General features: G+C 59.9%; 1 protein-coding gene across 1 annotated transcript in view; it reads right to left on the reverse strand.

Moving 5' to 3' along the window:
• Window positions 1-26,949, reverse strand: part of LOC132020224 (TBC1 domain family member 22A-like) — a 221,423-nt gene that overhangs the window by 187,989 nt on the left and 6,485 nt on the right. The window contains exons 2-4 of the mRNA XM_059404436.1: window positions 14,114-14,170; window positions 12,827-13,164; window positions 7,681-7,857 (exon numbers count right to left, since the gene is read on the reverse strand). Of these exons, the coding sequence (XP_059260419.1) occupies window positions 7,681-7,857; window positions 12,827-13,164; window positions 14,114-14,170 (572 nt within the window). The remainder of the gene's footprint in view (window positions 1-7,680; window positions 7,858-12,826; window positions 13,165-14,113; window positions 14,171-26,949) is intronic.

Below are 26,949 nucleotides of genomic sequence, written 5' to 3' on the forward strand. Positions count from 1 at the left end.
GGGCAGAGGGTGAGGGTGCTCTGCAAGCGGACGCGAGCGGGCAGAGGGTGAGGGTGCTCTGCAAGCGGACGCGAGTGGGCAGAGGGTGAGGGTGCTCTGCAAGCGGACGCGAGCGGGCAGAGGGTGAGGGTGCTCTGCGGCGAGACAAAGCCGGCTCAGGCGGGAACAAAGAGGTCAGGTGTTCTGGGCCGGGAGGACATGCTGCAGCTGCCCGCCCGCGGCTCGGTCCAGAGACCACACGATGAGGTGGCCTGTGAGCAGAGACCGGGAGGAAGTGAGTAGTGCAGAAATCCAGGGCAGAGGCCCTGGGCACGGACGTGCTGGTGTGCTCCAGGAACGGCAGAACATGGTGAGGCAGGCACAGAAAAGAGGAGACCCAGAGAGGGATGGGGCAGGTCCTGCCGGGCCTGGAAGGCTGTCATCAGGCCTCTGGCTGGCCTGGGAGCCCTGGAGGCTTTGCAAAGCAGCTGACCTGGATCTCATTCCCAAAGGACCACAGACACCAGGTGCAGCACGGCCCTGGGCTGTTTGCCAGGGGCCTGGGGAGGAGGCTCCTGGCACTGGTGAGAGGGGGTGGCTTAGGGCAGGCCAGGCAGAGGTGCTGGCCATACGAAGCCAAGGCAATGCGAGACTGACGGGGGGGGGGGGGGGGGGGGGGCGACAGGGGGGGGCGACGGGAGGGGGGGCGGCCGTGCGGCAGGGCGCGGGGGTCAGGGGGAGAAATTGGGGCATTGTGAATTCAACGCAGCTGCCACCTTTAACCCAGAAAGCACCTTTAAAAATAGATGACCTGCTTAAAAGCAAGCTCCCTCAGGTATGTTCCCGAGGAAAGGTGCCTTGCCCGCGTCCCTGCGGGCTTCAGAGATATGCTACAGGGAGAACCCGGCACGGGGGTGCCCCAGGAGGGCCGGCTGGAAGCACGGACAGGGATGGCACTGGACAACGCAGGAAGCCTCAAAACACGGGCTCTGGCCAGCCGGCCACCCTTGTGTCACAGACAGCAACAGGGACCCCACGGCGGCCGAAGTCCGTGCACCTGTTCACACGCTCAGAAGGTGCTGCTCAGCGCTTGGACACCCGGGACCTCGAGAGGGGGAGGCCCCGAGAAGGGCGGCAGCAGGGCGCTGGGCCTTGGCTCCCCTCCCCGCGCGGGCTCCGCGCACCCGAGCCGCAGCCAGGCTCACAGACTCGGGTGGTCTCAGACACTCAGCAGCTCTGTTTTCAAAGCTTCTTTGTTTCACTAAAAGTACCTTTTCCTGGGGGGCCCCTGGGTGGCTCCGTGGGTTAAAGCCTCTGCCTTCGGCTCAGGTCATGATCTCGGGGTCCTGGGATCGAGCCCCACATCGGGCTCTCTGCTCAGCAGGGAGCCTGCTTCCCCCTCTCTCTGCCTGCCGCTCTGCCTGTCAGATAGATAAATAAATTCTTTAAAAAAAAAAAAAGTACGTTTTCCTCAAACCACAAAAAGGAGATAAAACCGGGCCTTCCAAAGAAGGCTGCCCAAGCTTCCGGGCAGCGTGAGTGGGCGATCGGGACTCTTCCTCTTTACCGTCCTGGTCACCTCCCCAGAGCCCCGCTGCACCACAGGGTTCAGAGCCACACTGTGCACACTCGGTAAGAAGGGAGGCGACAGGCCCACTGAGTCACCAGGTCCAAACGCATCCGGCCCAGGAGAGGGTGGGCCGGAGAGAATCCTGAGCAGGGGAGAGAACAGGAGGCGGCAGCAGAGCAGGCGCAGGAGGGAGGGAAGCGGGCAGAGGGAGAGAGGCGCAGGAGGGAGCGGAGGAGGGGAGCAGAGGCCAGGGGGGGGGCGGGGGCGGCGGGGGGGGGGGGGGGGGAGGGAGAAGAGTGGGAGAGAGGAGCAGGGAGCAGGGGCCAGGAGCAGAGGCCACGGTAGGGGGAGGAGGAGGGGAGGGGGGGCAGCAGGGCAGGGGAGAGGAGCGAAAGTGGAGCTTCTGGCCTGAGCACGAGCACGCAGAAGGCGCTGCGGCCCCAGGAGCTGCACAGGACACGAAGGCCGGTGGTCCTGAGCCTCCTCGCCCTGGGTCTTCGCGCTCTGGTAGCTGCAGGGGACACTCAGCGCTAGGGCCAAGGGCCAGTCCTCCCAGGGAGATGGCAGGGAAGGAAGGACACAGGCACCTGGAGCTCTCACCCCCCCCACCCCCTGCCTCCAGCCCAGTCCTCCAGCGCACCGGCCCACCGGCCCTCCAGCGCCCACCGGCCCTCCAGCGCACACAGCCACCAGGGCCTGGCAGTTACCAGGTAGCGAGGGCGGCAGGGCCAGTGCCCGGCCACTAGAGGGCAACAGTGGGCGCAACTGGCCCACCGCCAGGACCCCAGAGAGCCCGAGTGCCCTCCCCGCTTCAGGGGCGATTCCCAGTGCCCAGACGAGCCCTCTGCTCCAGCTCTCCGACCTCGGGTATGAAAAGGGCCCCTCCTTCCTCAGCCCCTGAAGAACATGGCAGAGGCTGAAGCTTGAGTCCCGACCAGCTCCCATGCCGTGGCCCAGCTGTGGGGCCGCAGGAACAGCCCGCTGCACCAAAGACTCGAGCCCCTCAGCGGCTGACCAGGCTCAGGCCCGCATGGGGAGCAGACAGCTGGCGCCGGGCTCAGGGCAGTGCGTGCACAAAGGGACTCACCGTATCCATTTAGCGCCCTTACCTCCCGAGGATCACGGCTCGGCCCAGCCGACCTCAACATAACGTGCTCAGACGCTCACGCTGGCCTATGGAGGGGCGCGGTCAGCTCGCACGAAGCCCACAGTGCAGGGCTGGGCAGCCCGTGTAACCTACCAGACACTGTATGGAAAGTGACCAACAGCAAGGGCGCCCGCGGAGCGCTGCTGACCCTCGTGATGGCGAGGCCGACCAGAAGCTGTGGCCGCTGTCCCGCGTCACGGGAGAGGAGTGTACTGGGTCACCAGCCCGGGAATCACTCCCCCGGGAAAAGATCCCAGCTCAAAATTCCAAGTACAGCGTCCACCGAACGGGTATGTCTTTCACACCGTCACAGAGTCGAGCTGTTGTAAGTCGGGGACTGTGTGTATAGATAACGCCCGTGCGGCGTCATAGCCAGCACAGAGTGAGGACCCAAAGTGGTCAGAACCACGGAATTACATGGCCACACTACTCTCCCCGGCTCTGTGTCCCAAGTCCCTGACTCTGTGTCCCCAGTGAAAGGACGCCTCTCCATGTGCACCAGAGGTCCCCTGCTTACAGCCCAAGGCTCCCACTGCGCCAGCTTGGCCGCCCTTGTCCCAAGTCCACCCGGCTTCGTGTCCAACCAGCTGCCAGGGCCCCCAGCCTGCCCTGCAGCCCCGGGGAAAGGAACCGCCTCACCCACCCACCCCCCGCCCCCACCCTCCAGCCCTCCCCAGTCTACTACCCAGCTTGTCCCGCACTCCTATCCCTCGCCCTCCACGGTCCCAAGGAGCTGCCGGCCCACCCAGCCCCAGCCCCACGCTGCTGGAAGCACCCCGGCCGCACGTGGGCCACAGCTCTCCCTCTGCAGAGGACAAACCACCTTGGGACTCCGTGCCCAGCTGCGCCTCCAAACCTCCCAGCGGCTCCGCGATGAGCTCCTCCTTCTGGCCTTCGGAGCCCTCAGGACCCGTTCCTTCCTACCTGCTGTCCTGCTCGCTGTCCCCCACCAGGCCGAGGCCTCAGCAGCCAGGTCCAGGCCTTTAGCGTGGGAGTCCTGTCGCACCACCGGCCGCCCCGGAAGGCCAGTCCCCACCTCCAGCTCCACCCGGGGATAAGGGGCTACTCCGGGGGTCGTGGCTGACGGCTCACCCACAGTGGCACCCCCGGATTTGCGCTCCACGGGTGCCTTAGCACCTTCTGGGAGCTTCTGGAGTACTGAGTGTGCGCGTGTGTGCGCCTGCCCGTCTTCTCACACCAGAGCATCCGCTCCTGCAGGGCAGGGCTGGTGGGGGGGGGGGGGTAGTGTCTGGTTCCCTGCTTCTCTCCAGCGCCTGCACCCACGGCAAGTGCCCTGAGGATCCGGTTGAACGAGTGAACCCTGCGGGCACTTTCACAAAGGACCTCCGGGTCCCGGGAGCCTGCAGGGTGGGCCTCGTTCCCCCAGTCACCTGCCGAGAGTGGATCGCACAGAGCCGGGGCCTGGCGCCAGAGCCAGACGGCCTCCTCCTGCCACCACGGGCCCTGCAGGGTTGTCCTCTGGCCGCAGGCCCTGAGGGGCAGCTACCAACCCTGGCTTCCAGAGTGAGCAGCTCCAGGGACTCCGCCCCCAGAACACTCTCTCCTCCCCACCTCCATCTACGGGGACACTCCCCAGCCTCGGGCCAGACTGGGTGCTCAGGCAGGGGAGCCAGAGGAGCCCATGCACCCAGCCTCGCTTTCCCGGCAGACAGGGCTGGAGGCCCGGAGGCCCCGTGCCCTCGAGGCCACACCACGGAGACGGGGCGGCTCCACAGGCCTCCGGACCGCGTGTTCTGCCCCGGGCCCAATCCCGCTCCCACGCACAGATGCACGCGATAAAAATGAACGCCTCCGAGTGTCATTTTCTTGGGCTTCAAAGCAGCAGCCTTTTGCACGAGTAAATATTGAGTCAATGCTAAGAGCAGAATGAGCTGTTAAGTTCTATTTGCTACTCTCATCCCCAGGCTCATAACAGAGCACAAGCTAAACAAAGAAAAACAGCTCTCCGCCGACGAGATGACATTCAGCAGGTAGAATCATTTCTGTGGGCACTTCTCACATCAGTGATTTGCTTCTCCAACATTGGCAAATATTTGCCACTTATGTCTTTTATGTAATGTGGAGATAATATATTCCACTGTCTTCCAAGGCTATCTTAAATGCCTTATAAAAACAGGCAATTTACTGGCTATGTTTCCTCCTGCCACTAAATACAAATCCAGTAATTGTTTAACTTTGAAAGCTTTTTGGTGTGAGATTTGATACTTAAACAGAATGCCAAAGACAGAAAACACTCGTAATGCCACCGGCCCAACAAAAGAATCTTACTTTTAACTGTTAATCCCTCCTGCCCATGCCTACCCACTTTCCCCACGGGTCTTGAAAGCTTTGTTCTTAAAGAGGATTTCAGTGTCCACGAGTTAGTCCGCTGATGACATCCACAAGAAGACCACGGGGCTCAGCTCCTGACCCAGAACTGCAACTCCTAGCAGCGGATCTTGTCTTCGCCAACTGCCTCCGTGCCCCTGCTGTCGGAGACCGCGCACCTCAACCACCAGAACACATGCAAACCGCCTTGACTCAGCTGTGACCACACAGTGACCATGCGCGTGGTGCTCTGAAAATCAAGGTCAAGGGTAAACAGGCCAACACAAACAAATAGGGCAGACGGCTAGCACTGTTCAGCGCTGACTGTGTGCTGGGCCGCTCCTACGCATTCTATACGCATCTCCTCCCAGGCTCTGCACACGCAGCACGGCTAGCCCCCCGGGACACGAACGAGGACCCCAGAAGCACTCCCAGGCTTGCTCCACTCACAGGGCCAAAGAGCGCTGAACTCTCCGCGCTCCCCACCAGTGGTCGTCCTCAGAACCCCCGCCCTCCCTGCACGCTGGGACCTGGCCTCCCCACACGGCCCCAGGGGTGCCTGTGTGTTGCTGAGGGACATGCTCAAACCCCACGACTAGACTCCCCAAAGCCTGAAGCACCTGACTTCCCAGTGCCGTGGGTGAGATCTCCACTCCAGCTGCTTCCCCCCCAACCCACATTTCGGGACACCCGATGACCATCACTAGTCTCCAGTGTGGAGCAAGGATCATAGGTCCAAACCCACCGCAGGGACACAAAGTGCGGAAGAGGCCAAGTGCCCGTCGGGAAGGGCGGTAAAGGCGTCCGGAGCAGCCCAGGGCAGCACCGCACAGCCCGTGCGGGCCAGCAGGTGTCTAGCACTAACACGGGAAAAACGCCATGAGGTTTGAAGTGGGAAGCAGAGCAGCATCTCCACATGGAGGGGGGGTAAGCAGACCATATAAATGCACAGACCCCAAAGCGTGTCTCCACACACGACTTCTGAATTACCGCAGGACGACAGTCCCCTCTCCGGGCAGAACGGACAGCCGCCATCTCCAGCAGACATCCATCCTCAGCAGCCACGCACTCCTGACCAGGAGGACCGACCGGCTCCGGGGCCTCTCACCACGATGACAGGCACCACAAACCTCACGGGTGACATTCCTGCCCACACAACCGGCCCGAATCTCACTGGGAGGTCAGGAGACAGCCCCCGCTGAGGGGTGCCGCACCACAGCTGACCTGCCCTCCTCCAAGGCCCCAACACCCAGGGACAAGGGGCACACGGGGACCCCTCAGCTGCCGGGGAGGACGGACCAGGAGACAGACACAGCGGATGTCACTGGGACGACTAGCACAAGGTGAACGTGGGCCGTGAGGCGGTCGGTGCACCGTCTCGCTGGGAAACGGCCTGATTCTGACGACAGTCCTGTCTTATGCGGACAGTGTCTGCGCTTAGATAACACAGGGATGCTCTCGGGGGCCCAGGGATGCAGCGTCTCCAGCGGACTCAAACGGTCCGGGGGAAACACACAGCCACACGAGTGCGCGCGCGTGCACACACACACGCACGCACGCACAGTGAAGGTGGGGCAAAGGGCAAACTGCGGGTGAACGGACACAGGAGTCGCCTGTACTACTCTTGCAACTTTTTTCTAAATCTGAGGTTACACCAGAAGGAGAAGTTTAGAATGTCACGGGCACCCACCGTCCCCAGAAGACGACGCCCGGAATCACGGGAAGGAGGGAAAGCCGGGCGGGGGACAGGGAGCGCGACATGTTCTACCGGACAGCCGCCGCATGCACGGGCACAACAATCAGGAAAATGAGAATGAAGAAACCTTGGCTAAGAACCCTCTGCGCCCAGAGCAGACGGCAGACAGGGCCCACCCTTCCGCCAGGCCCGGCTCCGCCTCCACCGCGCTCCCCGCGGGCGGCCCATCCGCGTGCCTCGCGTGCCACCTGCTGGCAGAGCGGGGCACTGCACAGCCCGCCCCCACCCCCTCCCACCCACCCCCGCGCCCCGCCCCCTTGCCACCCCTGCCCCTGCCCTCCGCCCCGCGTGATCCCAGGACCGCGGCCACGTCCCACCTCCCGGAGAGCTCCCCCGGCCAGCAAGATGCCCGCGGCAGCATGGCACTCCACGAGGATGAGGTGTACAGCTTCGAGATCTCCAGCAGGCGGACCTGGAGGTGGGCACCGGCCTCAGAGCCTGGTGGCAGCGCGGCCCCACGGCTACGGTGACCCTGGAGACCCCTGGTGACTGTACCGCCCCCTGCTGGCCTGCCCACCCACGCCCTGCCTTGGCTCCCCAGGTGCCGTCGCACACTCTACACCAAGGAAGGTACGAGGTCAGCAGCACACAGGACCCCAGTCACCAGCTCTGTGCCCCCACGAACACTCAAAAGCAGGGACGTCCACGGGTCCGCCCTGCAGGGCCAACCCAGGGCGGCTCCACAAAGCCTAAGGGGTTCAACAGCGGCATTAAGGAAAAGAACAGAAAAGCCAGACCAATGGCGCTGGAAGCCCAAGACCAGCACTCAGCTAACGTAAACCTGAAGGTCAAATGGTCAACTCTGAGACTCGCGGGCAGGACCACACAAACAGACCACCTGACAAAGCACACGGCACGCAGGGGCACAGGCACACGCGCCCTCCGCCAGCGGGGACTCACCGAGGTCTGTGTTGGGGCCGGCAAGGAGCTGCTTGAACTTGTCGAGCCGCGAGGCCTCTCGTTCACTTAACGCTGAGCTGCTGACGGCACTGGGGTCAGACGTGCCACCCAGGGCAACCGTCACCGAATGTGGAAGAGACTGGGAGCGCTGCAGAGGGACAGTGTCGCTGGCACTTTCTGCGGAGAGAGAGAGCAGGGGGTGAGGACGGCCTCCTGATGCTCCCCGTAAGAAGGCTCCCACGTGCGCCACTTTCTCCTTGTGAATGCCACCATGCCTCAACTGCCCCCCTCCCGTCACGGGACAGCGCAAACCTGGCTTACTGGAGCAATAAAGCAAAACTAGCGAATGCTCAAGAAGTTCACTGGCCCCAGAGCATTACTCACTCGGGAAACGGACATGCCTCACCCAAAAGCAAGTCGACAACCAGAAATGTCCAGACCACCTCGGGGTGCACCCCCGGTCAGGGCTCCCCTGAAGCAGGCCTGCCTGGGGGACACAACGCCAGGACCCGCTGGTGTACAGCAGGGATGACGCTGCCTGTGGGGCCCGCCGGGCGTGAGCACAGAAGGAAGCCACTGAGTCACGTGTGGAAGGACACAAGCCCACAATGGCACAGAGGACTCTGCACCCCTCAGGTCTCCCCAAGCCCTGTGAGGGAGCTGGGCAGGGACCATGACCAAAAGAAAGCACACAAAGCTAGAGCACACAAAAGTGGGGTGGGGGGGTGCTAGAGGGAGGGGGTGCCCAGGACCCCCCCCCCCGGGCACCACCTACCACCACACCCAAAGGCCCACGAGCAGGGACATGCAGGCCGAGGTGAAACCCTGCATTAAATCCAGGAACCCGGGCCGGGAAGAGCCACAGGAGAGAGCCCAAGGTCCCACACCCACTCAGAAAAAACTACCAGGGACCAACAAGGGGCCCACAAGCAAAAGGCGGGGACAGGCTGCATGGGCCCAGGTCTAAATCCCCCCAAATGGTCACCTCTTCCAAAACTGGAATTTAGAGTAGAGGGAGAAATGGACTCCAGGAGACGGGACGAGAAACAAACAGGCAGACGAACCGTGCTGGCTCCCGCGTGCTGTCAGACCCCACCAGCTCCCCCCTTCCTGCGACTCACGACCCTAGAAACAGAGCCTGGAAAGGCTTCGCACAGAAACCCTTGGGCTACGGAGGAGCACTGCGGCCCACAGCCTCTGGGCAGAGTCTGGCCCACTTAAGCTTCCAGAAAAGCCTAAAGAAGTGGGTGTGCAGGTGAGAGCAAGCCCAGCCCCTCCTCGGGGCCTCCCCAGCACCTGCACTCGGGGAGGCCCGGGGCTGCGATGCTCAGACCGCCTGCGCCCCGCCCTGGGAATCTGTTACTCTGCTGTGAGTCAGGATTCCTTCCTTCGGAAAGACGGAAAGACGATGATGGTAGGAGGGCGGTCCCACGTTCTACCGCGGAACCAAACGGGCTGGGTCTGACTTCTCTGCCGCCTCAGAGAGTATCGGTGTCACTTACTGCGACACGAATGGACCACTTGGTCCCGAGCAGAGCACACATCCAGTCCCCCTCTAAGATGGGACAGGCGGGGTTTGCAAGGCACGCTGATGCCCCTCCCCACCGAAGAGGCACGTCTCCCTGCTACTGTCAACGAAAACACATCAGCGTCCCCGCAGCCAGCGTCGACCCAGGAGCCACTCGCCGCGGCTGGGTCCCCACCAGCAGTGGAGACAGTCCTCCCCAGCCGCGCCCACTGAGCCCTTCGCAGCCTAAGGCACAGCCTCACCATTACGCCAGTGGTGCCCCCGACCAAGCAAAGCGCACCTGACTTGAGGTACACAGGCACAGACTCCTCAGACAGCAAGAAAGTCCGGGGAGCCGGAAGGCAGTGAGCGGGAGGCGCGGGGAGGCGCGGGGAGGCGCGGGGAGGCCCGCCCGAGCTCCCTCCCTGCAGCTTCCTAGCTTTCAGGCTGCCATCGACCCAGCGCTGGAGGCCAGAGTCGGGGGCAGCTGGCAGGTCCCTTGGACACCGCCACGTGGGGTGACGTGAAACGCAGCGAGCGGGACCGTGAAGATGACAGAGCACCGTTCCTACGAGCCATCACACGGAACAGGCCTGGCCCGGGCCTGAGCCGTGGGGCCGCTGCCGGGACGAGGGTGGGGCAGGACATGTTGGTGAGCGGAGCCCAGTCACCGGGCCCCGGGCTCAGTGACATTCATGTAATGACACGGGACACCAAAGGGAAACAAAGGTAATGGGACATGGTCTCTGCCTTGAGGGAACTTGCAAACCACGCAGACGGGGTGTGCAATCGGGCCCAGCGCAGCCAGCACCTGCCCTCAGCCGGGATGGCCTCCGCTCCTGAACCCGGACCCTCCCCCCCCTCTAACCTCAGCCATCACGGCCTTCCTGAAGCCTTCCCTGACAGGCCCCTGGCCCTCAACAAGACAGAACCGGGACTTCTACCCTTGGGTGCTTCTGGGTCCGCCGCTCCAAGGCTCCATCCCACCCACAGAGGAGGAGGACAGGGAGCCCTGCGTCTCCCCACTAGACTGACAGTCAGCAAATCCGCACGGGGCCCAGTCCAGTAAGAACAGGACTGACGTGGTCTTAGGCCAACATCAAGTAAGCCATCCTGGTGAGTAACAAGCCACCCAGAGAACTGAACACAGGCCCAGGATTTCTGCCCACCTCTGCCCACCACCCGCGGGGTCGGCTCCCCGAGAGGCCATTTCGGGCTCCAGAGAGGCCCTCTCCCTCTCAGTCCTGTGCACTGTGGGCTAGAGTCCCCGGGGGGGGGCAGCCCTGGTCTCCACCTACTTCACGCCAGGTACATACTCCCTGCCCCAGATGGGACCATAGGAAAAGTCCTAAAACATGGCCTCGTGCCCCCTCAGGGTGGAATCACCCGCGGAGAGGTCTTGCTCTCCGTGGTGAGGCCAGAGGCTAGCAGCAGGCCCCGGCGTCAGACGCCATGGACTCGAACTCCTGCCCCACCACTCAGCGCGCCGGGCGAGCCACGTGACCTCCCCGTACCCACCCCAGAAGCTTTCTCCTGCGGCGGCCGCAAAGTCGCAGGGTCTGTTCGCTACGAGGGCCTGCGACAGTCCTTGCCCCACAGTGAGCGATGGTAAATGCCAGCAGCAGTCAGGACACGAGTTGCTCCCAAAGGAAAGACGGCTGCCGCGCAGGGGGGAGGAGGCGCAAGACAGACATGGTCGTCCGCCCCCTTCCCCAGCACGAGCCGCTTGGAGCATCCTTCCCCTGGCTTCTATGGGAGGGAGTCACCCCCAAGGCTCCCCACCCGGGCTGGAAGCAGCCCAAGGGCCAAATGCTGGGCGGCCCCCAAGTCCACACACTCAAGTCCTACCCTGGATGGGATGGGTCAGGAAGCAGAGCCTCAGGTTCAGAGGAAGTCATGCGGCTGGGGTGCCCCAGTGGGATCGGTGCTCGCGGAGAGTCACAGGACAGCTTGTTTCCCCACAGCTGCAGTCTCCCCACAAGACAGCTTGTTTCCCCTCTGCAGTCTCCCCACATGAGGATACCGTGAGAAGACAGCTGTCTGCACCCTGAAAAGGGCCCTCGACAGAACCCAACCACGTTGGCCGCCTGACCTCAGACTTAGCCTCCAGAACTATGAGACAGAACTTTCTGCTGCTCCCACACCATCGGCCTGCAGTACTCTTGCCACAGCAGCCCCCAGCCTCCCAGAACGAGACTCTGCCCTCAGCCGAGATGGCACACCCCCCCCAACAACCACTCGGATGGTAGGTGCCCCAGCGGCTCTACCCAGGCCCCAGAGGCGGGGGGCACAGCAAAGGGCCAGGGAATTCAGGGCACCGGCACACATGAAGAGGGACGCAGCTGAGGACACTGGCCGGCCAGGGTGCACAGGCAGTGACTGCCTGTGCCGCGTCCGTCTTGGGGATCCTCGACCTACTTGCAGAAGCCCTAACCAGATTTTCATCTTCAAGCCCAAGTACTTTGAGGTTCAGCCTATTTTAGAGAAAAGCAGTTTAGATTCCAATATGAAAACCGGAGGAAGGAACGCATTCACAGCATTCCCCCTACAGAGAAGTGTGACGTTCCCACGTTAGCTCCCGGGAAGGGAGAGGGATGGATGGACGCCAGCTCCGTGCGTCCCAGCAGCACACACTGAGGCAGCATGAGGCTCTCTTCTCCCCTCTGCAAACCAGGGCAAGCCCCCAGCCCTGAGAGACCCTGGGAGAGGGAGTCCGTGCGTCTGCAGCTGCACAGGCCGGGCCCTCTGCCACCATGGCCCACGCCGCCCCCCATCACCTCCCTGACGCTCACGTGTCCCCGCCGCGGAGGGCGTCAGGATGGTCTGACTGAAGATTACGCCCCAGCTCCAGCCTGCTGTGACCACGCCCCACCTGTTTGGACCCACAGCACTTGTCACCTCCCCGCACACCCCAGGCCTCCTTACTGATCGCATGGGCGTCTGTCCCCCCCACCCCACAGAACACACGCTCCAGGCCAGGGACCTCCTTTGGGCACCCCAAGCCCTGAGAACTGTGCCTGACCCATCACAGAGGCTCATCTGCTTTAGGTCACAGAAACCCTCAAAACAAAAAGAGCAAAACTAACAAGCACCGTCTCCAGGAAGGCCACCAAGCACCAGGCATGGGAGTGCAAGACACGCGCTGCTCCCATCCTTGAGTTTATGACCTGAACGCAGTGATTCCACACCCCAGACCCCGCCTGCTAACGACTGGAGAGACGTGGCGGCGGGGGGGAGGGGTGGTCACTGGCAGCTGCCGAAGGAGGGGCAGGCTCTGCGTGTGCAGCTGGCCTGACCCCGCAGCTGGAAATGTCCCACCTGGGACAACCGAGGCACACTTAGAGGGGAGACATGGTCCCCCGGGCCCGGTGCTCACCGTGGCCTCTCACGGCCCACGCACGGAAGCCGCACACCACGCCCCTCCACCTGGAGCGGAGCGGCACTCAGCTGGGAGCACCAAGAAAAGTCCGCGGCTGCCTGGGAAGGCCTGTGGACACGCGGACCCAGCCTCCAGGGCTTCCAAAGGCATGAGCCGCTGCGGCAGGCAGGACAGAACCCCTCTAACCACCCACAGGTAGACCGGACTCGAGCCCCTCTCCCATCAGCCCTGCACGTCGCCTCCTCGGGCCCCCAGCCCACCTGCGGAACAGGACGTGTGGCTCTCGCTGACGGACTTCACCAGCCGGAGGTCACCGCTCGGGACCGGAGGCGGCTCTGCCGAAGGCTTTGGCTTCTGCTCGGGGCCCGGCGCCTCCCGCCGCTTGTGGCGCTCCTGCCGCTCGCTGTGGTTGCGCAGGACACGGCTGGCCGTCTCCATGACCACGTCGGTGTTCAGGCTCTCGGCCGCCATGGCCAGGAGCCCGTCGTCCTCGCCGGCGTCCCAGGCGTCGCTGGTGTCGCTCTCAAACTCCTGGAAGGTGCTGACTCTCTTGGCCTTCACGGGTGTGCTGGGCGCCTTGGGCGCGGCCTTGAGCAAGCTGCAAAGCAAAGGCACACTTGTCCTCTCAGGGGCCGGCGAGGACGTGCCCGCGACCGGTGGGAAAGGAGCCCCCGGACGAAAGGAGCACCTTCGCGCTCTCCGCGTCACCGGAGAGGACCTGGGCGCCCGGGCGCTCCGCCGGTGACGCGGCTGCCCTCGTCCCGGTCATGCTCTCGGGGCTCTGGGATCGAGTCCCGCAGCGGGCTCCCTGCTCAGCCCTGCTGCTCCCTCTGCCTCCTCCCTCCCCCAACAGCCGCGCGCGTGCTCTCTCTCAAGTAAATAACAAATCTATAAAAAAAAGAGGACTCGTAGAGTTCAGTGGCAGGAAAGAAAGGCTCTCAAGGGGCCGTCCCGCTGAGCAGTCTCTGCTCGGTGACAGAAGCCATTCAGGCGGAACCCCAGCACTGCAGAGTCACGGCCTTCAGAGTCCCCAAACCTGCCATGGGCCGGTGCCCACCGACCTCCGGAGGCGGCCGTGGGGGTGGGGCAGGGCAGGAGCGGCTGTTCCCACCCCCCAGGCCTCTGGCGTCAGGACTCGGACACAGCATCACTAGAACCGGGGCCCCCACAGGGGGTCCAGGAACACCCACCAGCACAGGCCATGCGGCCAAACCTCCCTCCTGTGTGCCCGCCTCTGGAGGAGCCCAGACACCAGGCAGAGAGCGCAGTGGAGGGCAAGGAAGCTGAGTGCCGCGCATAGGTCCGGGGCCTGTCCCCACCCCCCGCCAACTAACAGGGTGCCAGGCACATGCTCTCCTGCCCAGGCCACTGCACTCCGGGCTGGGCTTCCTCCTCCGCCATTCTCCATAGGATGAGCCCTGCCAGGCCCTGACACATGTCTCCTCACGGGAAAACTCCTTCCTCCGCTCAGGACTCCCAGGCAGCAGGCGGGTCACCATGGCCCCCAGGAGTGGGCGGAACGCGGCCGGAGCGCAGGCCTCACTTACGTGCCGTGTAGCAGCGGGTCGAAGGGGGGGTGCTGCGCGCCGTACACATGCTGGATGCTGTTTGGAAGGAAAGGAAAACTGGTCAGCTTCTCTCTGGCTTCCTCCGGCACCCGCCACTAACTCGGGGGAGGCACTGGTTCCCAGGAAGCCACACGCCTTGGGGAGCAACTCCCCATCCGCTGAGCGGGTCCGGGGGCCCACCCGGAAGGATGAATGGCGCCGCACAAGCCCACGCCACACGACGGGGCACTCAGCCTGTACAGCAAACAGACCTCAGCCCAGGGAGCCACAGCCCTGACTGCATCGCCTGGACCTCAGGCGCCGCTGGTGAGTGGCCGCTGGGAGCCAGGAGTCCCTGGCATCACTGAGTTCAGGCGGCCTCCACTCTCGGACCGTGTGCCACCGGCAGGACCACAACCTAAGACTGAAATGCCCATCTGGTACCATTTTGTGTACAGACGAAACACAGAATCACAAGAGGAAGATAAACGTATTTTTTAGAAGGCTTAGTGGCTTTATTATACAAGTCTTCTGGGGGCGCCTGAGTGGCTCAGTTGGTTAAGCATCAAGTGATGATCTCAGAGTCCTGGGATCGAGCCCCACGTCGGGTTCCTGCTCACAGTGAGTCTGCTTCTCCCTCTGCCTCTGCTGCTCCTCTGCTCGTGCACCTGCTTTCTCTCTTTCTCCCAAATAAATAAATAAAATCTTTAAAAAATAAATAAATAAATTTAAAAATAAAGACTTCTGCTCATCAGAGTGAACCAAAACAGCCCCTGCGGCAGACAACCACAGCAGTCTGCTGAGCGGGCGCAGCCCACACCTCTTCCTCCGCGGGGCAGCGTCCAGCCGGTGGAGGCCTTGTGACCCAGCACAGCTCGGTCACCACAGTGCTGGCCCTTCCTCATCTGCCTGGAGCACTGGTGTGAGGCCTAGAGGTTCCCAGCCGCCAGGCCACAGTGCGTGAGGAAGGAGCAGGAGATACAAACCATCTGAGAACACAGGCCTGGCGGGAAGACGAAACAGCGCACGGGGTCCCGGGAGGCAGTGCGGCCCCGCAGGTCCAGGCCCCAGCCCCCTCAGATGTGAACCAAGCAAACCCCAGTTCGGTTCAGCCACTAGCGGTGAGGCCTCCTGGTACAGTCCCTGCTCAAGAGACGCCAGCTGGCACCCTCAGCGGGACACCGTCGGGGGGTGAGCGCGGTCAAGCAAATGCGTACATGGAGGCCTTTCGCGCACGGAGGAATGTTTTCACTTTTAAAAGCAGAAGGAAATCCTACCTTTTTCACTAAGCATTACATCATGACTGTGTCCCCATATCACCACCGTTCAATGTGCTTAAATGCATTTATTCACCCAATGTCCATTGCTACACACCAGAAAAGGTACGCTCTGTATTAAATTTAAAAACATAATCGTGAGATAGCCACACGAGATACCTCTACACACTTCTCTGCAACTCCTTGGGAATCTATAATTAATTCCAATTGTTAAAAGTTTCTAAAAGTCCTGGGGCACCTGGGTGGCTCAGCAGGTTTAGCCTCTGCCTTCGGCTCAGGTCATGATCTCAGGGTCCTGGGATCGAGCCCCACATCGGGCTCTCTGCTCAGCGGGGAACCTGCTTCTCCCTCTCTCTCTCTCTCTGCCTGCCTCTCTGCCTACCTGTGACCTCTGTCTGTCAAATAAATAAATAAAATCTTTTTTAAAAAATAAAAAAATTAAAGTCCTAAGAATAGAAAAAAATAATTTAGAAAATAAATAAATAAAGTCCTAATAATAGAACAGGCCCAACTCATCGCTGCCTATGCCACCTCCCTGGACAGGACAGCCTTTAATTTCACTCTGACCCGCTGTATAACTACACCATAGTTTGTCTTCCAACGTGAATCGCCACAACACGTACACGCCAAAGGGGGTCCGTCCACAGCAGCATGGTTGGCAGAATAATGGCTAAACATGTTATGTCCTAACCCCAGAACCTGCAAATGTGTCACCTCCCTTGGCAAAGGGGGCTTTGCGGATGCAACCGAAGACACAAGCCCTGAGGGAGCAGCTAGGCTTATCAGGTGGGCACAATCTAATCACAAGTCCTTAAAAGTCCTCCCTCCTTCTAAGAGGGAGCACAACCAGAAAGACTGCTCTGATCAAGGCTACACTGCTAGCTGTGAAGACGGAGAAAGGGGACCACGAGCCAAAGAATGTGGAAAGCCCCTAGAAACTGCAGAGACTAAGGAAATGGCTTCTCCCTAGAATATCCAGAAAGCCCTGCCGACACCTTCATTTTGGCCCAGCAAGACCCAGGCCAGACTTCTGACCACCTACAACAGAATGGAAGTGATTATAAGCCAAGAGGGCTATGCTGACTTGTCAGAGCAGCAAGAGAAAAACCAGAAGAGAAGAGAATGGTGACAGGCGACAAAGCCGTCGTCCTGGCTTATGGAAGCTTAGAGGTCTCTGTGGTTAAGTCAACCTCACTCTTCTGCGTTACACCGGCCTCTCCTCTGGTGACGCTACTTAAAAAGGTCCCACCCCCAACTGCCATCCTGACTGCTGGAACAAAAACACCACACAGGGGGCAGCTTATAAACAAAGACGTTTATCCCCCCAGTTCTGGAGCCTGGAGGCGCAAGGTCAAGACGGCGGCAGATCCGGTGTCTGGTGAGGGCCTCAGCGGGTGCCTTCTGCTGTGTCCTCACCTGGCGGAAGAGGCAGGGAAGCTCTCTGGGGTCTCTTTTATAAAGGCCCAAATCCCACCGCGGACGGTTCCAGGCTCAGGACCTCCTCACTCCCCGGAGCCCCCACGTCCTAACAGCAGCCAGGGCTCCCGGGGAGTTCTGGGAGCACAGGAACACTCGGCCCAGCAGACCTACCGAGACGGTGCGCATCTCCAACTGTGTCCTGGTTCCACACTGCTGCGGTTTTGGTTTTTACTCATAAGCTTTGAGTTACCTAGAATTTATTTTATTTTGCTACAGACTGCAGAAAACTTTTTTAAAAAATAATCCACTGATCCAATGACACTGCTTAAACCCTCTCCTATTCCCTACTGGTCTGCAGACACCATCTTCAATACACATAAGATTATTCTATACTGGGGCATTTTTTTCAGTTTTCCATTCGTGCCTCCGTGCTTGTGCCTGTGGCACAACATTTTAATTACAGAAAACGTTCCCTTTTATATCCTAAAATGTCTGAGCAAAATCTAATGGACCTCGTCTGGCCCCCACTTTGTAGCGGGCGTGGTGAAGAGTACCAGGCAGCCAAAGCCAAGCACACTGGACGCCAAACTCGCAAGAATCTTTAAGTTTACCGATAAAAATTTTAAAAGTGCATTGGTATTTACAACAGTCTAGGAGGGCAGAAACGTGGAACCTGGAATACTTTCAACAGAATAGTCTTCGGCTATGAAACACAGTGCTGGCTCATGCTACAACACGAGGAACCTTGAAAATGTCCCATGACATGGGGGCCGCCAGGCATAAAACAATGCCTATCCTACGATCCCACTGACGTGAAGTGTCTAGAAGGGAGACGGGAGGGAGACTAGTGGATGCTTGGGGCGGAGGACGGGAGACTGGGTGACAGCAAAGACGACGGGGCTTCTTCTTGGGGGGACAAACATATTCTAACGCTGACCACGGCGATGATGAGCTAAGTCTGTGGAGACACCACACCACTGACTCTGATCGTTAAACCGGGGAATGGTGTTGTACAGGAACTTAAATGGGTGAACTATTATTATATGTGAATCTCAATGAAGATTAAGTTTTTAAAGGCAGCACAGCTTCCGGCTGGCTCCCTTGGGTTCTCTCTTGGAACCCAGCCACCGGGCTCTGAAGAAGCCCCAACTAGCCACGAGGGGAGCCCACATGGAAGCACGAGAGCCAACAGCTTCAGGGGAGGTCCCCGCCGAGGGCCGGCATCAACCGCGACAGGCGTGAGGCAGAAGCCTTCTTCTGATTTCCGTCCCAGCTTCTGAACCGTCCCTGTGACACCATGGAGCAGACACGCGCCATCCCCACTGTCACCAGTCGGGCCCACAGAATCCGGAGAGTCTGGGGTCTGCTGTTGTTGTCATTTGAAAGAGAAAGTATCGGGGCGCCTGGGTGGCTCAGTGGATTAAGCCGCTGCCTTCGGCTCAGGTCATGATCTCAGTGTCCTGGGATCGAGCCCCGCATCGGGCTCTTTGCTCAGCAGGAGCCTGCTTCTCTCTCTCTCTCTGCCTGACTCTCCGCCTACTTGTGATTTCTCTCTCTGTCAAATAAATGAATAAAATCTTTAAAAAAAAAAAAAAAAAGAAAGAGAAAGTATCAGCCCACGGAGGTCAAGCACAACCCCTCTGTAGCATCCCTTTCCAGAAATCTCTTGGAGGCTCCCTTGACCTTGGTAGAAGGTTTCCAGTTTTCAAGAACCAAACAGCCTGGGTAATTGCTTTCAGCTTCAGCTTCCTCGTCCCAGAAATGGGAGTAAGAACTTATAAGAAATGAGACCGTCATACTGGCAGCAGCTTAGCGACCACTGAGTGACCTACGGGCAGCATTCGCCAGTACTGTGCACCTACCCTACTGGCTTGCCCCCTTCTCTTGTGTCTCAGGACGTGAAGACAGCTCCAGACCAGCAGGCAGGGGGTCTCTGCCCTCTCTGTGCAAGGCATCTGCACGAGTCGCACAGCAGCACGGCGCGCTGCGGGCCCCTCACTGCCAGGACGGCGCCGGCACGTTAATTCTTCACAGGCACACCACTTGTGTTTATTGAGCAGAAAATGTTCCAGCAAAGTTCAAGCTCAGACTAAAAGGCATCTCATTTTATCTTATTAAAATTGCATTTTTATCTGGCCTTGCATAGCTGAAAAGAAAAACAGGCTTCAGTGAAAGCCATTTTAAAAGAGTAAGTGGCAACTAACACGCCTACCTCATTCCACATAATGAAACTGTTCTTTAAAAAATACGCTCACCAATAAACTTTTTAATAAATAGTACTGCTTAAAAGCACAACAGTAACTCTTTGCTTTAAAGAGGACCCCAGTGATTCCTTATGGAAAGCAGATACACATGACATGACGGCACTTCCAGGCACATGCCATGAGAAACCCTTGCGTAAGGACACAGGAGACAGGTTCCGCGGTGTCGCAAGCAGGAAGAAAGAAAATTGAAGAAAACCCTTCATACGTTAACAAGTGAAGAATGAATTCATATTATCCATTCGCCCATTATCAGCTGGAACATGAGTATAAGGGAACACTAACCACAGCAAACACAAAAGAAATGCAAGAACCAGGATCGGTAAACTTATAAACACACTGCTGAAGACGAACTTGCGTAGGCCCAGTTTGACATCACTTACAGAAAGTTTTTAGGAAGAGATGATGAAACTATCTATCATGTTGGATACATACACAAGCAGTCAAACTCCTAGCGCGTGACGGCCACAGAAACAAATTCTGAATAGCCAGAGAAGCGGAGGCGTGGGAGGCGGGGACACTGGGTCCAGGGAAGGATGCGGTCGGTGGCTTCAGCTCTGTAACAGCCAAGTGTGGGAACAGTCCCCAGGCCCACCAACGGGCAGCCTAGCCACACACCGGAATGTACTAGCAGGTTCCAACAGGGAACCAAGAGCTGACACCCACTCCCACGTCGATGGAGCCTGAGAACATCACACTCGGTGAAAGAAACCAGTCACGAAGACCATAGTCCTACGATCCAGGCACAGGAATGAGCAAATGTCCAGAACAAGCCAGTCTGCAGAAACAGACAGCAGATGCGGGGCAGCCGGGGCTGGGGAGCAGGGAACGGGGCGTCCCTGCCGGGGAGCCTGGGGTTTCTCTGCGCGCTAAGGCCAATGTTCTAAAATTGACTGTGGCGACGACTGCCCAACTCCGCACACAGACTAAAAACACTGTACAGTTTCCGTGAGCGAGACAGAGGCTGTGCAAATGATGGCCCCAAAGATGCGGAGAGGGAGGGAGGGAGGGAGAAGGCAGGCGGGGGGGGGGGGGGGGGGGGGGGGGGGAGGGGGGGGGAGCGGGAAAGAAGGGAAGCAGCAGGAGGGTCTCCTCCCTGACCCGGTGTCTGGGAAGGCTGCTGGGCCACGGTGGGTGAGCGGGGAGGGGGAAGCAAGGCACACCTTTAAACCTTCGAAGCAGACCCTTAAACACGTCCGAGTCCCCCTCTGCAGCCCTGAACAACGGAAGTCCCTAATGTACCCGCACAGAACCAGACGCTCCAGCAGCTTCCAGTGAAAATGACAGGCATGGATATGGATCACCCCCCAGACCCTGAAACTTCACGATTCACTCGTTGCCAGCAGGCAACAGCGCAGACCATAGCCGCATTCTCTGGGCGGGACAGGTCTCCGTCCTGATGACCGCAAACCGAGCGGCCATGAAGGATTCTCAGACGGAAGAACAAATACACGAGGACTCACGAAGCGCCATGGATCCCCCCTGCGGCCCCCCAGAGGCTCCCATCCAGGTGAGAGGGAGGCGCCAGGACCAAGGACAGCACCGCACGGGGCATGCCAGGGATGGGCAGGGGGAGCGACGCCCCAGGGATGGCGCCCCAAAGAGGACCCCCCCAAGACAGCCCCCAAGTTCTCAACAGAACACACCCCGCCCGCACAAGGCACAGGGAGCCAGCACTGGACCGTCACCACCAGGAAGGGGGAGGCAGGCAACGAACACGGTACAGCTGAGGCTCGCTGCAGGCAGGAGGTGGGAATGAGGGGCACCCCCAGATGGAGGAGGTCACAGGTGAGGACAGACTGGAGACATGGGTCAGCCGGGGGAGGCCCAGAGAAGAGAGATGGGGGCCCCGGAGCAACAACTGCTGGCTCCTCAGGACTTGGCCCCGCTGCCTTTACAGCTCGGGGCAGGCAGAGTGTAATGAACCAGCACGCAAGGCTGCCCGAGGGCACCCGTGATGGCCAAGTGCTTGAGCCTGGCCTTCCCTTGGAGGGCACCCTTCATTCAGCAGACACGGGCTGACCCCTGCTGCGGGCCAGGCTGTCACCGGAGCTGGGGTGCCGCTGGGGAGCAGGGACACAGGGACAGCTGGTCCCTGGCTCCAGCGATGACGGGCGAGCATCCCAACGCGGGTGAGCACAGCAGCGGGAGAAGCAAGAGGGAATCGAGCAGAGTCACGGGCAGAATTCCAGAAGGAAGGAGGAATGTTGCATGGCAAGAAGGCGATTCTCTCTCACATACCCCAGCAAACACTTCTCTGGTTTAACTCACACACACACACACACACACACCCGACACCAAGGCCCCGGCTTGGAAACGAAACTGACAGGCCAGGGACCAGGGCGGCTCCGTGTGTCTTGGGGAAAGGCTGGAGTAGCGGGGCTGAAGCAGCCCCGAGGGAGACAGTGAAGCATGAGAGGAAGGAAAAGTATAGGAAAGACACATCCTAAGCATCAAAAAGGAAACTAAGAGCCTAACCCAGCACTTAGGAGATGCTCACCTGCATCTCAGTCGCGGGGCGCCAGCGGGCAGGTCAGGAGCCCCGCCACGGCCGGCAGCCTCCCGGGCCGGGCCCCCAGACTGCGCCGCGCCCCTTCTGTGCTCGACGCACTTCTCTGAAATAGGAACTCAGTTAGCAACGGACTTACCATCAGGCTCGCTCGAACACACCGCGACGTTCCCCGGGTTTATCAAATATTCAGGAGAAGTAAGTTTTCCAAGGGAATTAACTTTGGAGGGTTTCAGAGGAAAATGCATGAAACACCATTATCACCACAGCAAAAACTCCAACGTCCCTCCGCCCACAGCAGAGTCTGGAACTCTCCGCCCGTGGAGGCAACTGCAGGAACAGCTGGCCCCACGGACCTGCGTCTGAGTGTCTCTCGAGCCGTCCCAGCAAAGACAGCTGTGCCACCCCGCCTGGCACTGACGCTCGGCCTGTCCCACCGCTCTCGGCCGTCTAGTGCTCCCACGGGGTCATGAGCTCCCCACAAAAGGGATGGAACTTGCCTCCTGTCGTGCTCCTTGGGACCCCCGAGAGCCCAGCAGAGGCTCAGGCAATCATTGGGTCGATCGGCAAGGTGCCCCACGGACGTATCCTGAAATAGATCTTGGAAATGAGCACATTTAGGTCAAGCATTCCTTCACCGTGTGAACGCACAGGGACAGGAGACAGGCTGGTGGCTGTCCAGCGGGGGAGGGGGAGGCAAAACGGGTGAAGACGGGCAGGAGGCACCAACTTAAACAAGTCCCAGGAAAATGATGTGTCCACACGGTGACCATGTGTGGTGACGGAGGTTAAGGACAGGCTTGGTGACCATCTCTGGACACACACACCAAATCATCACGCTACGCGCCCGAAACTCACAACGTTCCACGCCTGCCAGACCCCAACCCAAACAAGAGTGACAGCGGCGTGTTATGGAAAACAGGAGGTGAGAGCAAGAAGCAAGCAAGCTTGGGAATTAGCAAGAAAAGCACGCGGCGTGGTGGCCGGCCACGCCCAAGTCCCTTCCCCTCCATCCTCCTGCCCTCGTCTGGCCTCCAGACACGACGCGCCCAGCCCTCTGACCTCGCTCTCCGACCCCACGCCACCGCACCCCCTTTCCTGCCAGGCCTGTCCGGAGGCTTCTGAGACGGCCACACATTCCTGACCTCCACTCCCCACAGCTTAGGACCCAACCCTGCCTTCTTCCCATTTTATGGGGAACCACGCTCTCTCCTGATGCTCCTGCCCACCTCCCGGTGAAGGGTTCTCTAACAGCTGGCTCTGGGCACCACTGCCAACTCAGCCACACCCTCCCCACCTCGCATGAACGGGGCCACGACAGAAGGCAGTTCTGCCCCAGTGGCCACACTTCACGCCCACTTCTCACGGTGCCCAGCTCCAGGACAACCCCACAGATGAGGCAGAAAGACCGACAAGTGCCCCAAGCCTCCTGCACACTTCATACCCTCTGCCACCAGCTGCTCCTGGTGCTCCCTGGGCTGCCCGTGTCTGTGGCATCAAAAACCCACCTGCTGTCCCCATCACCCTGGCTCGGGGCTCAGTCTCTCGTTCTGACCAGGTCACCAACCCCTTCCATCGCCTCATCTCCACGAACAGCAATCCAAGAACCCGAGGGCCTCCTTCCCTCCCCCCGAAGCATACCATCCACATTCAGCCGATCTCCAGGTCCCCCGAAACCCTGAACCGTTCCCCACATCTGCACCATCCCCTCTGTCAACGCCTCCCACTGCTGCCTCGGTTGTGGTCTCAGCTCTGCCAGTCTGGGGACAGCTTCACTCTCCAGCTCAAAGTCTGCAAGGTCTTCCTACTGCCCTTGGGGAACAAGTGGAACCTTCCCGATGCCTCTCCCCCTCTCCCCACACCACCACCCTTGCCTGGAGCCAGCACTGGCCTTCAGCCCCCCCAGCCCCCACCCGCACTCCCCGCAGTCTGACGCCCAACCTCAGCAGTCGGTCCCTGCTGGCAACGCTCTTCTCTCTCCTGCTCGCCTTTTCCTCAGCTGTGCACAGAACACCCCCACAGCCCAGCACAGACCTACAGGCACGGAAGGTCCTTCAAGGTCTGGTTTGAGGTCACCTCCGCCCTCCACCAGCATCTCCCTCCCCCGCCCACGCTGCCCCAGGCTGCCCTGCTGGGGGTCCAGGCCAGCAACTGTGGGACCTGGTGGGCGCACAGAAGGTATCCAATCAATGCTTACTTTGTTACACAAATATTTGAATGATTGAACCTTTTACATGTGAAGGAGTTAAGTTCCACAGGAAAGACAGAAGTTGAGCACCCTCCGACCAGCTCTGCATTTCCCTTGCCTGACCCAAACCCGCAGAGCCGCTGAGAATCAGGTGCATCCATGAAGCCATGTCTGGTAGAGACAAAAAATGCCACGATGGCTCTAGGGACAAAAATTGATCCAAGAGAGAAAACAAAATGGGGCCCGGAGCCACCCGCCCTCCCAGGCAGTCCCACACGCAGCGCAGTTCGGGCACCGGGCAGCCAGGTCGGGGTCCAAGAAGGACCCGCAGCGCTAGCGGCTCGCAGGGCGGGGCGGCTGCCCCGGGGGAGGCGGGCTCACAGAAGAGGTGGCTCCTCCCCCACCCAATCAGACAGCCCAACGCCCTGAAAAGAGGAAAACACCATCACAAAGACATAAAGCTTTTCTCTCCCAGAGCCCGCCTGAATTCTGGAAGCTGAGTGCCCCAACACTCCTTTTAGGGCCCCACCCCAATAGCACACCACATGGTCCCACCAGCTGGCTGGCTTCACCACCTGCAAACAGAGTCGCCGGAAAACAAGAGAAGCAGCTGCATCGGCACCCTTGAAAGGCCTGTCCCCCGTCTCCCATGTCCACAGTGGCACCGAGGGACCCGTCCCCTTTCCAAGACCCTGCCCTTCGCCCTGCTCTCCACACACATCATGCCCAACGCCCTGTGCCATCCCGGTCACCCTGCAGAGGGCTTTCCGTGAAGGATCAGGAGCTCATCCAGAGGACAGGGACCGAGCGCTGTTCGTCTCCTCGGGCATAAGCCTTAGGGCCAGCAAGCCTTATTCTGTCTTTCAGTTTAGGACAAATGTTTTCTGAAAGAAGGGTCCTTTCAAAACTGGAGCAAGGTAAGCGCGGGAACAAGTGGAGAGCTGCTCCACGGCACGGGTAAGAACCATACTGAGAGGGTCTGGCCACCTGCAGCATGGCCAAGCTCAAGTGCACAGGCTGTGTGAGAAGGAAGCCGGCAGATGACGGACATGCCCGCCGGGGCACAGGGCGCACACCAGGCCAGGACGGCTCCTCCACGGCACCGGCGGACTCCAGACCCTCGGAAGATGGACCCCAGGACGGGCAAAAGCACCCATACGGGCCCCAGGGAACAGAGCTAATGCCGTCGGGGTCCAGAAGTGTACGGCCCCAGACTGGCACACGTCCAAACTCAGAGGCGGCTCCCTCGCTCGGAAGCAGCAGGGCAGGGCACACGCAACCTTGGTGGTACCCTCCATGCAGGGAGGAACACACGTGGGCAGGGCTGCCACGGGGCCTGGTGCGCATGCTTCCAGGCCGGCTGTGCGAGCTACGGCGACAGCATCTGCAGCCCTTCATTTAGGCGACCGCAGACAGCCCACGCTGTTCTAACCACTGATGGCTACAGGCACCTCTGCGACCCTCGACACACTTGGGCTGGAATTTCCATGTTAACCCCGAGAAAAGAGGAAACAGCACTTCAGAATGGGGGAACAGAAAGACTAGGGATACTCAAAACGAAAGTCCCCCAAGTCCAGGGCCCCAAAAATGGGAAGAACCCAGGCTGCCCCATTCCCTCTGGGCCTCCCGACCCCTCTGCCTCTGGTCTGTGGAGGGAACATCAGGGCGAAGCCAGAAGAAGCTGTCCCTCTCCTCCTGAAGGAACCCCAGACTGCAAATCTGAGCACATGGGAACCAGGTTCCCCACCCGCTAGGTCTGAGGAGCTGGACGAGGGATGAGCCCAGGGAGCTCTGCTACCTGCCTGCAGCCCAGGCTCCCCAGTCGGCAAACGCCCGGCCACAGGGAGGGTCGATGGCGCGCTACACGGCAGGAGCCGGCAGGAGAGAAGCGGCCGCGCAGGTGCAGTGTCACAAGGCCCGCACTGCCTCATGCGGGGTGTGGCACAGCACCCCGGCCCAGGACCTCTGTCCGCAGCCACACTCCCAAGGCTGGTCATCCCCGTGCCCAGTTGTGTGCACGAGCCCATGCGAGGCCCGGGCCCCCCGAGCGGACCCGTGCTGCACCCCGAAGGGCCTACAGGGCCAGACTCCACACTGGGCGCATCTGAACATGGAAAAGCTGAGGAGTGGTTGGAGACGGAGCTGCCCGAGAGGCCAGGGAGGGGCAGGTGTCCCTCATTGGCCCCGGGTCACTGCACCACTGTCCTTCTCCGTGCTGCACGCAGGCAGGGCTGGCCCAGGGCAGCGTGGGGAACAGAACAGAAGCGGGCTGCCAGGGCACTTCAACTGGTTCCCACCCATGACCTCCGACAGTGCCTTCACAGCACTCGGGGAATGGAATACTTCCTCTTGCTCTCAGCTCTTAAAAAAAAAATTTTTAATCGAAGTCATTAGGGATTTATTTAATCATTTCTGTCCACACTTAAAATTGACCCATAGGGGCACCTGGGTGGCTCAGTGGGTTAAAGCCTCTGCCTTCGGCTCCGGTCATGATCTCAGGGTCCTGGGATCGAGCCCCACATCGGACGGACTCTCTGCTCAGCAGGGAACCTGCTTCCTCCTCTCCCTCTCTCTGCCTGCCTCTCTGCCTACTTGTGATCTCTCTCTGTCAAATAAATAAATAAAATCTTTTTTAAAAAATTGACCCATAAAAGTCTTGACTTGCTACATTTGACAAATATATAAGAGAGAAAAAACATGACTCATATTTATTTTTCAAAATTATTTCCAGGCCAGCTAAAAGGCATTTAAATAACATGAAACAGGAGCACAAGAAACAAACAAGCAAAGGAACTGTGTACATAGCACCGCGCACCCCGCCAGGGCTTCCCAGGCACTGGCACGGTAAGACCATCTCCACTCACAGACGGAGCCCAGAAGAGACCCGCCCGCGCAGGACACACAACTCCCCAGCTCCTCACGACCCGGGAAAAGAGGAATAAAAACACACTCCGTCCAAACAGCCACTTCAAAAATACAAGCAAGGAAATAAACAGGTTTCTAAAAACAAGAGCAAGCGGGGCGCCTGGGTGACTCAGTGGGTTAAAGCCTCTGCTTTCGGCTCAGGTCATGATCTCAGGGTCCTGGGATCGAGCCCCACATCGGGCTCTCTGCTCAGCAGGGAGCCTGCTTCCTCCTCTCTCTGCCTGCCTCTCTGCCTGCTTGTGATCTCTGTCTGTCAT

Source organism: Mustela nigripes, chromosome 6 (genome assembly GCF_022355385.1).
Source record: "Mustela nigripes isolate SB6536 chromosome 6, MUSNIG.SB6536, whole genome shotgun sequence".
Lineage (NCBI taxonomy): Eukaryota > Metazoa > Chordata > Mammalia > Carnivora > Mustelidae > Mustela > Mustela nigripes.